Source organism: Cavia porcellus, unplaced genomic scaffold (assembly GCF_034190915.1).
Source record: "Cavia porcellus strain 051 isolate PalLab524CR breed Dunkin Hartley unplaced genomic scaffold, mCavPor4.1 scaffold_26, whole genome shotgun sequence".
Lineage (NCBI taxonomy): Eukaryota > Metazoa > Chordata > Mammalia > Rodentia > Caviidae > Cavia > Cavia porcellus.
The window spans coordinates 23,553,289-23,567,213 of record NW_026947509.1 but is presented as its reverse complement, the minus strand read 5'-3'; the positions used below and the strand labels follow the sequence as shown (position 1 = coordinate 23,567,213).

The 13,925-nt window shown below is 40.5% G+C and overlaps 1 pseudogene and 1 gene segment (V, D, J or C); both read left to right on the top strand.

The window, feature by feature from the left end:
• LOC134473361 (coiled-coil domain-containing protein R3HCC1L-like) overlaps window positions 1-13,465 on the top strand; it is a 198,998-nt pseudogene extending 185,533 nt beyond the window's left edge.
• On the top strand, window positions 590-2,065 carry LOC134473236 (T cell receptor alpha variable 18-like). The segment is given in 2 exon segments: window positions 590-734; window positions 893-2,065. Coding segments are annotated over 2 exon segments (410 nt in total).
• Window positions 13,466-13,925: the final 460 nt, after the last annotated feature.

Genomic DNA, 13,925 nt, shown 5'->3' with positions numbered 1-13,925 from the left:
AAAAATTCCTGAAATGAAGAATTCATGCTTCACATTTATTCCATGTCACCCTGAGCATTTTGATGAAATCTTCCAGGCCCACAACACATCCTGGGAGGATCAATGCTTTGTCCATCATCTCCGTGGTGCACAGCTACTTCCTTCCCAGCCTGTAGTGTTTGTTTTTGTTCATAATCAGCTAGTGCTAGTTTTGAAGCCTCACCTCAATCTGGACAAGGTACAACAACTGTACACCAGTGTTTAGCTGAAGTCTTCAAGGAAGACCTGAACTTTCAGCTTGTTCCAGTTGACGGCAATGTGTTACACCAGAAAGCACTGTGCCTACCTCACAAGCAGATGCTATCATAGGACTATATGGATAGGAGACGACACAGGGTGTAGGGGTAAGTGATCTCCATGGTTTCAGGCATTTAGAGAAGTACTAGGAAGCATTTTCTGTGAATTTGCACGACTGATATTAAGTAAAGGTGACAAGGCTTGGAGCAACTCAAGGAAACCACCAGTGGGTGCTGCTTTCTCATACATAGCTCACATGAGCAGCTGGCTGGTGACTCTGTAGTGTTATCTTTGTAACCACAAGTCAGACTACCAGAAGAGGCACTTGACTCCTTTTTCTAGAAGATCCTGTTGGGGCCAAGCTCTGTAAGATTTTGTGTAATGCAAGTAGTGAAGGCTCTTTGATAACAACATGCTGTCTGTCACCTGCTCAGTACTTCTGATTCTCTTAATGTTCAGTAAGTAACATTTTATTGTAATCACTGATGTTTTTATTTGCCTTAAATTATGATCATCTTTGCTCTTCTTCCATATTTAAACAAATGTTGTCCTTGTCCTCTTGCTCCTCTTCCTTTTCCCCTTCCTCCTGCTCCTCCTCTCTCTTTTCTCTTATCAGGGAAAAACCATGGAGACTCAGTGACCCAGACAGAAGGCCCGGTTACTCTCACAGAGTTAGAAACTCTGATCTTGAACTGCACTTATCAGACGACTTATTCAGGTCCTGTCCTTTTCTGGTATGTCAAGTATATGGACAAAGCTCCTCAGCTCCTCCTGAGAAGTGCAACAGAAACCAAGACTGAGAACCAAGGTTTTCAGGCTACTCTCATCAAGAGCCGCAGCTCCTTCCATCTGCAGAAACCCTCACTTGAGCTTTCAGACTCTGCTGTGTACTACTGTGCTCTGGGGACACAGTGAGGCAAGCTACAGGGGGAGCCAAGCACAAATCCAGAGGGTGCAGGAGGCTGAGGACAGAGCCCTGACCAGAGACTGCTGTGTTCTCTACCTAGGAACACTCAGTTTCCCCAGTAACCTAAGCCAGTCTCTGGTGAGTTTCTACAAAAGTTGGGAGTCCTGAGCTACTTTAAGGTATTATGGGGTGGATGATAGATTAAAGAGATCCCAGGGTTTGCTCTCCAAAAGTTTTACCTCTCAGCTGCAAAGTCTTCTCTCTCTTTCAGACTGGAAAATTTTGCAGAACAAGTATTTCCAGGAAAACCATGGCACAGGGTTAATTTCTGCCAAGATGACTTGTATGTTTTGTGATATGAAATTTTGAGGGATTGTGTTTTCCATGCAAGTATTTATGTACCATAAAAGGGACACAAAACCTGCCTTAATTATCTCACTTTAGTCTCTACAGCTAAGTTGGTCTCTGCTTCTCCTTAGTCTCTGCTGGAAATGTTCAGGTCAACGCCCCACCAACCTTCAGCTTGATGAAGCTGCTCAGGAGGCACAGCTGTGGGGGTCCCTCAGTCTAGGATGCTGAAGGGTAGCTCCATCATAGGCCCTCACTACAGAGATGGTGAAAGTCAGGGCAGTTAGGAAAGACTGTGTCAAGAAGTCCTCTTTCTTCTTGTCCAGGTTCCTCTGTCATTGCCCTCACCTTTAAATGACAAGCATCTGAGATTCAGTGTGAGGTTTTCTGAGAATTCACCTGAAACAGAAGAAAGAAGACCCCTTTTAAACATCTCAACTCTCCTAATAAAATGGCATTTAAACTCAAATACTTAATTGTCTTGTATATTTCTGTATAAAGCAAGAGAGATCTGAATAAAAAGGAAGATGCATCTCATAAGACACACTCATTTTGGTCTGTGTTTACAGAAAACAGAAAAGATACACACTGTATTTTACAGACCAGAGAGTATTATGGAAAAATCTGATCCTCTATTTCAGAGCAGTAGCTCAAATTCTGTGAAACAGATTACTCAGACCCTTCTGCTTGCCAGCATTTTACTTGATTTAGCCTTTGCATAGATACTGTCAAGAGATCTCTCAGTGGGAGAGAGAGGTTGAATCTTTCTTTCCTCCTCATCTGCTGAAACACAGTGATTTAGTCCACATTCCTTTGTAACTTCAGATCTATCGATAAATCTCTCTTCCACAGTGTTGCTTCCCATGAGTTTGTCTTTACACTTCGCTCCTTCAGATTGCGGGTTCTCATGACTCTCCAGTGTCACCAGGCAGTGCTGGAAGCATCCTTTTTTGGTTCCCTAACCCCATTCACACCCTTCTTGCTATGATATGCTCTGAATTATCTTCATTTTCCTGGGAGTGCTTTCTGTTTTCCTAACTGCAGCCTGAATGGTGCACCTGAGAGTGACTTTTTGCTTGGTCACCTGTGGTCTCTCAGCGTTCCTCGATTAGTGTCCTTGACCTTAGATCCTTCCATTTAACATTATAGGGAATCTTTAACTTCACTTGGTCTCCGTGTATGCTATGATCCTGACTCTTACTCCACTCAGCCTCTGACCCTGGCCTGTTTTATGCTGTGACCAGGATCCTTAATGCTGTGGAGCTGTGTGAGCTTTGTCCATTCTGTGTCTACTTTATGTACTTTCTTAGATTACAAGTGCATTCTTCAGGGATGTGATTCTAGAGGAGTGTGCCTTTAATTAGTAGTTCCTCTGACAGCAGCAACATTTCTGAATTTTTCTCTAACAGTTATAGAAACCTTTTTTAATGTTATTAGCTTGTTACTTTCCAATATGTACACAAAGACATTTACTATATTTACATAGTGTGTATATAGTATATGCATGCTATCATATTATGGAATAATAGATGTTAAAATACATTAGACCACATTAGAGTATGTACAATATATACACTCATATTCTGATAATATAGATATATATAGAGTATATAGGTGGAAGTATAATTTGAATTAAAACAATTGTCAAATTAAATTCAACAGTAAACACACAGTAATTAATTTTAAATATTATTATCCCCATCTATAATCCAAACAAATTTAAGAAATTCTGTAGACAGACACCTTAACACCTCTGAAAATATTACAACACAATGAGATAGTTGACTCTCTGCTAGGCGTCTCTTGTAAAAAAGTATCCTAATGTTGTGAATCGCACACCAAGTCTTAGCTAAAGTGAGTCCACCTTGCAGTGAGTCAGTCTTTAGCTGCCCTGTGGGTCCACCGCTGAAGCGCTGAGGCCCTGTGTCACACTGCAGCACAAGGTCATGCACTGTCAGGCTAAAGCATGCTTGCGGAGAGTGGCAGAGTTTCTTTATTAGGATTGGATGTGGGCAGAATGCAAAAATTTCCAAGTTCCCTTCCTCTTTTTGATCTTGCTTTTCTGTTCTAAATTGTGCCTACAATCCTAGTAGACTAGCACAATGTTTGGCAACACTGATGGCGCTGGAGCCTGTCAATCATCTTTTGTGCTGGAAGGAAGCCTTAGTAAACACACTCACTCACTAAGCTGGACTTGTCTAAGCAGTCATATGGACTGTGGGCTTTTTCTCAGCCCAGAGGCTTATATTTCTTTTATGTCTCTCCAGGACACCCATACAACACAAATTAGTCAGTCTTTTGAAAAAAAAAAAAAATGGAGGTGGGAGATCAGTGAATTAGTTCATAAAATTTTTGAGGCTGAGAAATCACACAATTTCTCTTCTGCAACTGGAGGCCCAAGAAAATCAGTTACGTGTGTTCTGTGCAAAGATGTAAGAACCACGAGGGATAGTGTCCAAGTCCATGGAAGACAGATGTCCCAGCTTAGGCAGGGAGAGTAGAACAATTGTGCCTCTAACTTCTGTTCTCCTCAATCTCCATGGATTGTAAGACACCCACCACACTGGGGAAGATGCATTGCCTTTACTAAGCTTACGGATTCACACACTAATCTCTCCCAGAAACACCCTCACAGCAGCCAGAAATAATGGTTCAACAGCTCCCTGGGTGTCTCTTAACTTAGTCAACTTGATGCATACAGTTGAACTTAATGGTCTGTTTGGAAAAACTCAACCCAAACATCTCCAGCAAGAAAATGTTATTATTTTACCACCTATAGTTTTTATCTTATACAAAAAATATGAAATATATTATGGAATAATACAAACCAAAATTGGTTGATTAAACTCTTTAGGCACTAGTGTATACCCAGCAAAAAGTCCTGACACTGTTACTTTAGTTCCATTTTTGTAAGTTTTACTAAAATTTACAAAGAAAACAGAATTAGAATGTTGTGTGTGGCTAAAAACACATGTCTTCAGGGTTGCACAGGTGGGACACTAAGACCTTGAGAAAGATTTGCTGAGCAGAACAAAAACTCCTTAAAGGCTATAAGAGGACAGGAGTTCGTCCAGTAAAGCAGTGGGTGTGATTCTAGAAAGCGAAGCAATCTCTCTAACAACCAAATGGCCAGCAGCAAGCTGTAAGTGGAAGAAGAAGGTATCCCCAGTTAGGGCGGAGGCAGCTGTGGTTGTCAGATGTGAATAGATCCTCAGAACTTTCCACATAGTGCCCCACCAAGATTCATTGACAAAAACTATCTTCTTCCAGGCTCAAATCTTATATTTACAAATTTTCATTATTCCATAAGAGTGTATATTTTGCATATTCTAAAAAAGGAATTCAGTAAGTTTACAGTGTGTAATATTTACATTCAGATTATCTCATAGTCTCTTAATGACTTTCACTTAAATTAGCTCCCAGATCTGGAAAGCACTTAGAGTCAAACATACCTGTAGTACCCCCTTCAGTACCAATGTCACATTTTCTTTGCCCATTCCTCTGCTGATGGACATATAGTTTTCTTCAAAGATTTATCTGTTATGAATTGTGCTGCTATAGAAATAGGTAAGCATTTATTACTGTAGTGTGATGTCTTTAGCTCTACAGCAGAGTACTACTGTGTTATAAAGAAGAATGCACTTGAGTCCGCTGCAGGAAAATCTATGCACTTAAAACCACAATTTCAAGTAAACAAATCAGATACAGAAGCTTAAATACTGCATGGTTTCTCTTATATGAAAAATTTAAAATGTAAATAAAGAGCAAAATGAAAGGTAGATAACAGGAAGTAGGAAAACAGATTTTTTTAAATGGGATAGGGATCAAGAGATGGAAGTAGAGAGGAGAAAGTGGAAGGAAAGAGGACAAAAACATAATTGAAATGTGTTATGCACATGGACCAACTCCCCACAGTGAACGGAATTATTATGTAATGCAAACATGGACTAATAAAACACACACACACACACACACACACACACACCAGATTTCTGGGATTAAATATAAGGATATTATTTCTCTGATGCTCTCCCAGGCTTGATTAGAACATTGAGACTTTTCTCTTTGGAGAAGCACCTCCCCATCCTCCTCACAATTCCAGAATTGTCAGAAGATGTTTTTCTGCTAATGTAATCATAAACTTTCTCTCCTCTCTCTCTCCATACAGGGCTCCACCCACATTCAAAGGTAAGGGGCTTCCTGCAGGGAGGCTGTGGAGGACTCAGTCTGGGCTGGGTAGGCTCATCAGTGAAGCTGATTGGCTCTGGTACAAAGCAGCTGCAAAAGCAAGTCTGACTCCACTCTGCAGATATGAAATCTGTCTCTCTGCCACAATCAGGAAAAACATCATGAAGAAGCTCTCAAGTTCTCTGCTCTGGCTTTTATGCTTCCACATTTGTTGTAAGTTTAGTTGTCTCAAATTCAAGAAAACTGAAAGCATTTTGCAATTGCAGCATCTGAAAAGAAGGGGAAATGAATGCACAAATCTTGCGGGCTTTCTTCCCACTCATGATCCATGGGGGCATTTTTAGGGCTGTGTAGACGTTGTAGTAACATCACTGGTGACTGTGTCTCCATTCTTACTCAGGTGTGAGAGGGATGCAGGTGGAGCAGAGTCCTCCAGCCCAGATTCTCCAGGAAGGAGCCAACTGTACACTATGGTGCAACTTTTCTGCCACTCCTCAAAATGTGCAGTGGTTTCGCCAAGATCCTGGGGGCCACCTGGTCAACCTGTTCTACATTCCTTCAGGGACAAAGCAGAATGGAAGACTAACGGCCACGACAGTCCCTAAAGAACGCCACAGCTCACTGTTCATCTCCTCTTCCCGGCTCACAGACTCAGCTTCTTATTTCTGTGCTGCAGCCCACAGTGCTCTCCAGGCGCCTGCAGCTGGTGCACAAACCCTCAGCTGAGCTCAGCCCCACACCAGCCACAGGCACATCATGGGCCCACTGCAGCAGCGTCTTCACAGCTCAGTGTTTCTGACCTACATTGGTAGAGTCTGAAACACACACACTTTTAAGCTCATAGACTTAGTCTATGATTTTTTTTCTTAGTTTCTCAAATTATAAATCTTGATTTGCAGAAATGTAATTTAGAAGATTAGAGTTTCTAATAAGAGCACCGAATCAAAATGTGCTGGCTTTCCAAAAAGCAAAAATTAAAACTAATAAAAAATACAATATGTTTGGATGAAGAAGTTATTGGCGATGATGCAGGTTAGCTGGGTATCTCAAGTGCATTTAAGTCTGCACCACGGAAGCAGAGAGAAGAAAAAGTTCACTGGATGTTCATATATGAGGAATAGATGTGGGAGAAAATGCTAATGTCTGTGTTCCGTTCCACTAAGTTCTATTCACAGTCTGGAGACTGGCTTCGGGGGAGAGGACCTGACATGCCCAGCAGAGGACGCGTGAAGGCTGCAGGACACCATATTGGGTGATGTCTACAAAAGTGACTTGCTTAACAGCATTGCTCAAGTTCTCTGTTTCCTTGCAGTCCTTCTGTCCTTTTCCTATTGTTGACAGTGAAATGCTGAAATCACCAATTATTATCATTGAATTATTTTTCTCTTAAAATTCTGTCAGCTTTTGCTGCATGTATTTTGGTGTCTATTATTAGGTGCATCTGTAACTGTTTTGTTTTCCAATTGATCGAATCTTTGAATTATTATAAATAATCCCACTTTATCTCTAATTACTTTTTTATTTTAATGTACATATTATCAGAGACTTAGCTTAGCCTTTAATATCCCAAAAATTAAGTAGGTAAAGACTTAAATAAAAACAAGCAGTGTGGTTTGGGAGCAGTCTAGGAAGGTCACAACTCTCTCAGGAATGAAGACTGGGAGTAAAGACAAGGATGCTTCTGGCTCACTGTGTTTATTGGGTTTCCACAGATTTGAAAGGTGCTAGAAGAACTCACCTCCAATGCAAAAGCCCATGTAAATGACCCTGAGAATAAAGGCAGTAATCTTGCCAATTAAGGGGAATTGTGTGGTCTCTAAGGCTGGCAGCCTTATTGCTCTGGAGTGGAGAGTGTCAGCAGCTGTGTTCTCCGAGGCCTCAGCCATGGTGTAATCTTCACCATGTCCTTCACAATCAGCATGTATCCCTTCCATAGCCTGGTCTTCTACAACATAGACTGATTCCAGCGATGGAAACTAATTCCAACCCTGTTACTGCTTTTGTTGGTGTGACACAGCTTTTCAATCCACTTACATTGCATATTCTGCTAGAACTTATATCTGGGGTGTCCTGGAAACAGTCAAACATTAAAGGCTTAGTCTCCAGCTCAGCACAAGAGGAAGGTAGGGACTTATTGAGAACTTTGTTCACTGGAGATGGACCCTTGAAGGGGATTGTGGGATACCAGGTGCCTCTGCTCTTTGCATTCTTGCTGCCGTGAATGAGCAGTATCCTCTGCGCCTCACCACAGCATTATGAGCAGCCTCACCGCAGACAACAGCAGTGAGGTTCATCTGCCATGACTGAGAGTCACAGAACTGTGCTCAAAATAAGCTTTCAAGTTTATTATCATGGGCATTTTGTTATAGTGAGAAAAAATAGACTAACATACACAGACTCACTATTTTTTATTAAATTAGGTTTTCTACTCCCAAACTTTATAAATTCTAATTTACATCCAGACAAGCAAGGCCATTTGAAATAGTTATAAATTTGGGTTATTAAAAACCAAAAATTAGTTTTGTCATAAATCTCTTTCTTTATCACTCTCACACCACAGAATAGTGTAAGGCATGGTGAGCCTCTTGCCATGGCCTCCTAAGGGCTGGGGATAAGCACCATTTCCTGAGAACACATTTCTTATTGGCTGTGCCTTGCACTATTTTGAAAATTAATTGAAATTATTTTTTAACTATTTTAAGGTTGCTACATTATTTTCCGGAACTGTGTCTTATTTTCACCAATACCTGATTCCCTGGGTTACTCTTCTTTGATGTAAGCCTTGGTCAGATCAGTTATCTAATACTATTTTTGGTCTATTAAGTATATTTACATTTACATGAATTATGAACTTACTTCACCAGTTTATACAAAATATAGAATTTTGGTTGATCTTTTATTGAATTTCTAAAAGGATTTGGGAAATTTAAAGCTAGTGTCTTCTCATTCATCAGTATTATCTGTCTTCTGATTATTTAGCTTTTTAAAATTTCAACCATTCCTTTTAACTTTTTTAAGCAGAGGATTTGGACATTTTTCAGAAAACAAAACAATGAGCTGTAAGTAAGAAAACTTATCTGAAACATATACATTGTTCAAAGTATTTTCTATATAAAATACATAGAGATCTTACAAGTTAAAGAGACAATAAATTTAAAAAAAAAACCAAAACACGTATGCATCCTCTTCATAATAGAAAATATACGAATATGAAAAGATGCTCTTCCTGAAAGTTTAACAAAACATGGCCTATGAGAGAAAGCCAGCAATTTACATATTTTTATAAAATTCAACTCCAGCAAATCAATGTCACTTGCTTAGCAATGGCTGTTTTCATGCAGCAGTGGCAGAGCTTAGTAGTTGAAAACAGTCCGAAAGACACTAGAAGTAGAGATATTTACTATTCTACCATGTGTGGGAAACAAGTTTTAGACCATATTCTGTATCAAGTCATAAGATAATTGGAAACAACTGCCAAAATAAAATTTCATTGCGCTTCCATTATGTAGGCTAAAGTGACCCTATCAGGCTTTAACCAAGGCATAGAACTGGTATTTAAGTTAGAGTCTGTTTAAAGGTGTGTCCTCTTCAGTGTGAGGAGCTCCCTGATCTGAGAGAGGTATGGAGGGAAGAAGAAGACACTGTCTTCCTGTGAAGGGAGCCCAGGTCACCTGTGATGTGAAGCTACTGTGTTTCAGTGCCCCTGTTCTCTCCTAGCATGGCCAGCACTGGTGTTTCTGTGCTCTCTGGATACACACAGTGTTGGTACTAATAGTGAAAGGTGAAGAAAAACTTCTTCCCTGGATGACCTGCTGTGAAGCAGAGCTGTCACACTATTCTGCATGCGGACTTGGCCGAAGACAAAGAGACACTGAAAGCAGTGTGGTGGGACAAGAGGGAGTTGTGAGTCAACAACCCGAGGATCTGGGAGGCCAGGGACACAGTTCAGTGGTGGAGAGCTTGCCTAGCATTATGCACAAGGCCCTGGGCTTGTTCCTCAGCACTGGAGAAACAATGTTTAAAAAGAGGACCTGGCAGATCAGCACAGGTGAGCTGCCCCTGTGCCTTTAGTCTTGAATCTGCAGATACAATACAAGTGCACAGCCAAAGGCCACGTCTCACACAATTTCTCAGGTGACCAATCCTCACCCTTTATGTGGGAAATATATTTCCTGATAGTTAAATTGAGTCAAGACAAATCCACCAGAGTCACCGCTCATCAACCTGGCTTCCATAGGCACCTCTTGTGACAACACACAGTGTTCAGATCCAAACAATAGAAAGACTGCACTTTCTGGTAATGCAATGATTGTCCTTCATGCTACCAAGACAGTGATAGCACTTTTGCCCATAGAGGATGCAAACCCTCTTCTCAGTCACACTCTTCCATTGGCATCCTGTGCCATAACTTCTTAGATACAATCAGGTATAATAACAATTTTCATTAACATAAATTTTGCTACTACATGATGCTCATATCAAAATGAAAAAAAAATGACTTAACTATTATAGTTCTTATTTCTATGAATAGTTCAATTGCAGTTTTCAGAGATTTTTTTCTAACATACTCATTCACTGAACTTCATGCAAAATATTATTTTGAAGCTAACACCTCCACTCACATATACACTAGGTTTTCTATACAAGAAGTCCCTCAGTCTGCAACAGTGCTCCATGGAGAGCCACAGTGCCAAGTAAAGAATTCTACAAGTCCACTACTCTAGTTTTATCAGATGTATTCCAAGAATGAAAGAAAAAGTCCATATTCTAGTGTTTTTTTAAAGGAAAACATTGCAAAAACAAACAGAAACACTAGGCACAGCCAGCTCATTTTTAATTTCACAAGGCAGCTTTGAAATTGTGATCCTCAAGAGCAGCCCAGCTGGAGATACAGGATGGAGGTGATGCCATGCAGGAAGAAGTGAGAGGTGCAGAGGTCGAGCTAGAAGGCCTGACATGGCTCTGTATGTGCCTAAAACTCATAGGAATATAGTTTCCCTTAGACAGGTAATAAAGAAAGCTGTGGTCCTCCCACTGTGGTGAAAGAACAACAAAAGGAAGTTGTCTTACCAAAACAGATCTTTGAAGGCAAACTTCAGGTTCTGAGACTAAGTATTAACACTGATGAAGGGAAGAATAATTGTAGAGAAGGAAAGAAATTTTTAATAAAATTTTAAAAAGACACGTTTTCAAAAAAGGAATAAACACAAGGTTTGTATTAAGAAAAGGGTCACATCATCCAAAGAAGTGTCATCCAAAGAATATCAGCAAATGCTGGGCTTATGCCTACAGTACCTTTACAGAGATATTTTAATTCAAAGAAAATGAAGTGTTTGCTGGCTCATCATACAGTTGTGACAGGATATGAAGGAATACTTCTTAAATAGTCTTCTTCAGAAATTAGTGAGATTAGTCAGGTTCTAAGCAAACTATTTCAGAGGAAGGAATTGTGTGATTTCAGTAGACATGAACAAAGTGAGGAAGTTTTTGAAGACAAAGATCTGGGAAGTGGAACTTCAACTGGTGTCACACTTGTGGAGCAAATACCCCAGCTTCCTAGAGGTCTTACTGCTGGATTAAAACCGGAGAGTGTGATGGCATGAGCAGAACCATGCTTGGATTCTGAACTTATACAAGGAAGCCTGTGAACATCAGATAGAAAGTTGAAGCTGAACAATGCAAGCATCACTGCCTTTCCTGTTTCTGTTAAGTCCAGATGTTGTCATTGGTCAGACTTGTGCAGACTCTGATGTTGGGAGCCACTGAAACTGGAAATTGAACACACATGCAGAAGGCTACAGCATTGCCAGGGGCTGGGTGACCTGAGAACAACGAGAGGCCTCAAAGGGCAAGACAAGATTCCATCTGAGCACACCTGGCCCCAACTCCAATGAACCAAATAAAGACTATAGCTGTAGATGTTTCACTTCTGTGGTGAAATGCAGCATGGAGATCTCCTAAGATACTTCTCCTAGATTAACATGAGCTAGTACTCCTCAGTTAAGCATAATCTGTTACTTGGGAAAGCCATGGAACCACTCCCAAAATTTGTTCAGTTTCCTGCATTTTCCACTTTAACCTCTTCCTTGTTTGAAAACTAAATAAATGCAGGCCATCCAAAGACATTCTTGTCTTAGCCCCTAGAGTCTTGAACTCTGCAGAGGGCTTTGATCTTCCTGGAACCCTAAAATCATACTACTTGTCTCATTTATTTAGGCCTTTACTTTAATGTTATTTGGGAGATTGGGGATCTATATCAGGCCCCCAAAACTTTAAATTGAGCATGTAGGTTATATAACCAACTGTACAGTTTTCATCTTAGGTCAGAAAGTAATAGACTGTATTCCTCAGATGATGGCTCACATCACTCATAAATTGATGATGGTAAGAAAATTTAAGCATGCAAGTGGCATTATTGATCCAACAGTGCTTAGAGGAATGAAGAGAATGACAGCACTGCTGAGGAGTTATGTGGAAAGCTTCCAATACTGCTGTCCTTGCTCATGAAATAAATAATGAAGCTGAGAGTGTAGATGACATTACCAGTTAGGCATGTGTGATGGACCTTTTAGTGCCACATGTGATCATGTGAATCTAGCTAGCCCTTGTGTAGTTCAACCAGATGATACTTGTGCTAAGTAGATTCTCAATATACATAGACATGAATGGAGATATAGCCTCTCCTCATGCAGTTAGAAGTGAGAATGACTCTGAAAATCCAGCAACCTACCTACTTGCTCAGATTCTTATGCTGAAAGTATTTCATCTAGTTTAACAGAATCCAAAGGAAAGTTAGTATAGAGCATGTCAGATTGTACTTCCTCCATATCCATTAAGAAGATTGCTGGTAATAATCATAAAACTTTTTTGGACTCTGAACTGCATATGTCGGATGGGACAAAAGAACTTTCAGAGAGTGCCTTGGACATTACTGGGTATTACTGGTGACATAATAGAGGCATTACATGAACTAAGAACTGCTGAAGAGTTCAAAACTAAAAAACAAGATGCCTCAGAGAATACAAAATTTGGTGTATCACTTCCTGTTAAAGAATTACCAATGGGAACATCCACAAAATTAAAATGAACTGAGAGGTCTCACATAAGAGGAAGCGTTGCTATGGAAGAGAGCTTGGAGTCTGTGTTTAGTGATGACAGTGACTGCATAGACTCTGCGTAGTGATTCTTCTACAAGAGTCACCAGGGATTATGAAGAAAAAAGGAAACCTCCAGGACCCTGGATTTGATTATTACAGCCATGGCTTTCCTGATATTGATCTCCATGAATGTGAGTTCCCACATGTCACTGATATTTATGACTCCCCCCAAGAATTTTATACAGGAGAACTTCTAAGGCTTTTCTGAATTTACCAGAAGAAAGCATTTGATCTTAAATTGGTGGGTAATACACACGCTCTAGGCGTATTCTCCAGTCTGATTACAGCTCGCAATACTTTGAGTGTTAAACACATCATGGTGAAGATACAGCCCTTGTCATAGGCCACAAGAGAAGCCAGGCCAAAGCTAGAGTTTATGCTGAATTCCTTCAGTCAGCAAAGCAATGGCCTGTGACTTCAGCAGCCATAGCCAGGAGGTCAGTAATCTGTGCCCTTTGGTCAAAGCCAGTAAAGCAAAGCAGCATGGGAAGCAGAGCTCATGAAACTGCCAGAAGCCAGAGACAGAAACCATTTGGAAGCCAAGCAGTGAGAAGCTATCTGGGAAGGCAGAGAACAGTCTGTTGCTTGAACATCACCAATGAAAAGAGAAACTCCATGAAATAGAAAAATATTTCTCTAGCCTCAGATAAGAGGATCCTTCCATAGTTGTGTACACAGGGACATGTTTGGTAAAGAAAGAGAATTAACTGTCAAAACAAAGATTGACCAAGTAGAAAGAAACTAGCCATTTGTCTTCACTCCTAAATGCAGTTCTCTGTTATCACCCTGCTATGGTAGGGATAAAAGGCAATTGTCAGCTGAGAAAAAAACATGAAAAAATACAACTTCCAAGAGTCCTGTGGACAGACAGGTGATGTTAGCGTGGATCTCACTTCCCAAAATACCTAAATCAAATGCAAAGCAGAGCAAGGGATTCAAAGCTGCAGCGATGGGAGATTCAGGCCCTGCACAGGCAGAGCGTTCTTTCTTACCTGACAAACCTTAACAATATGGGAGACAGGAATGGTGGACATTTAGGGAGCAATTAA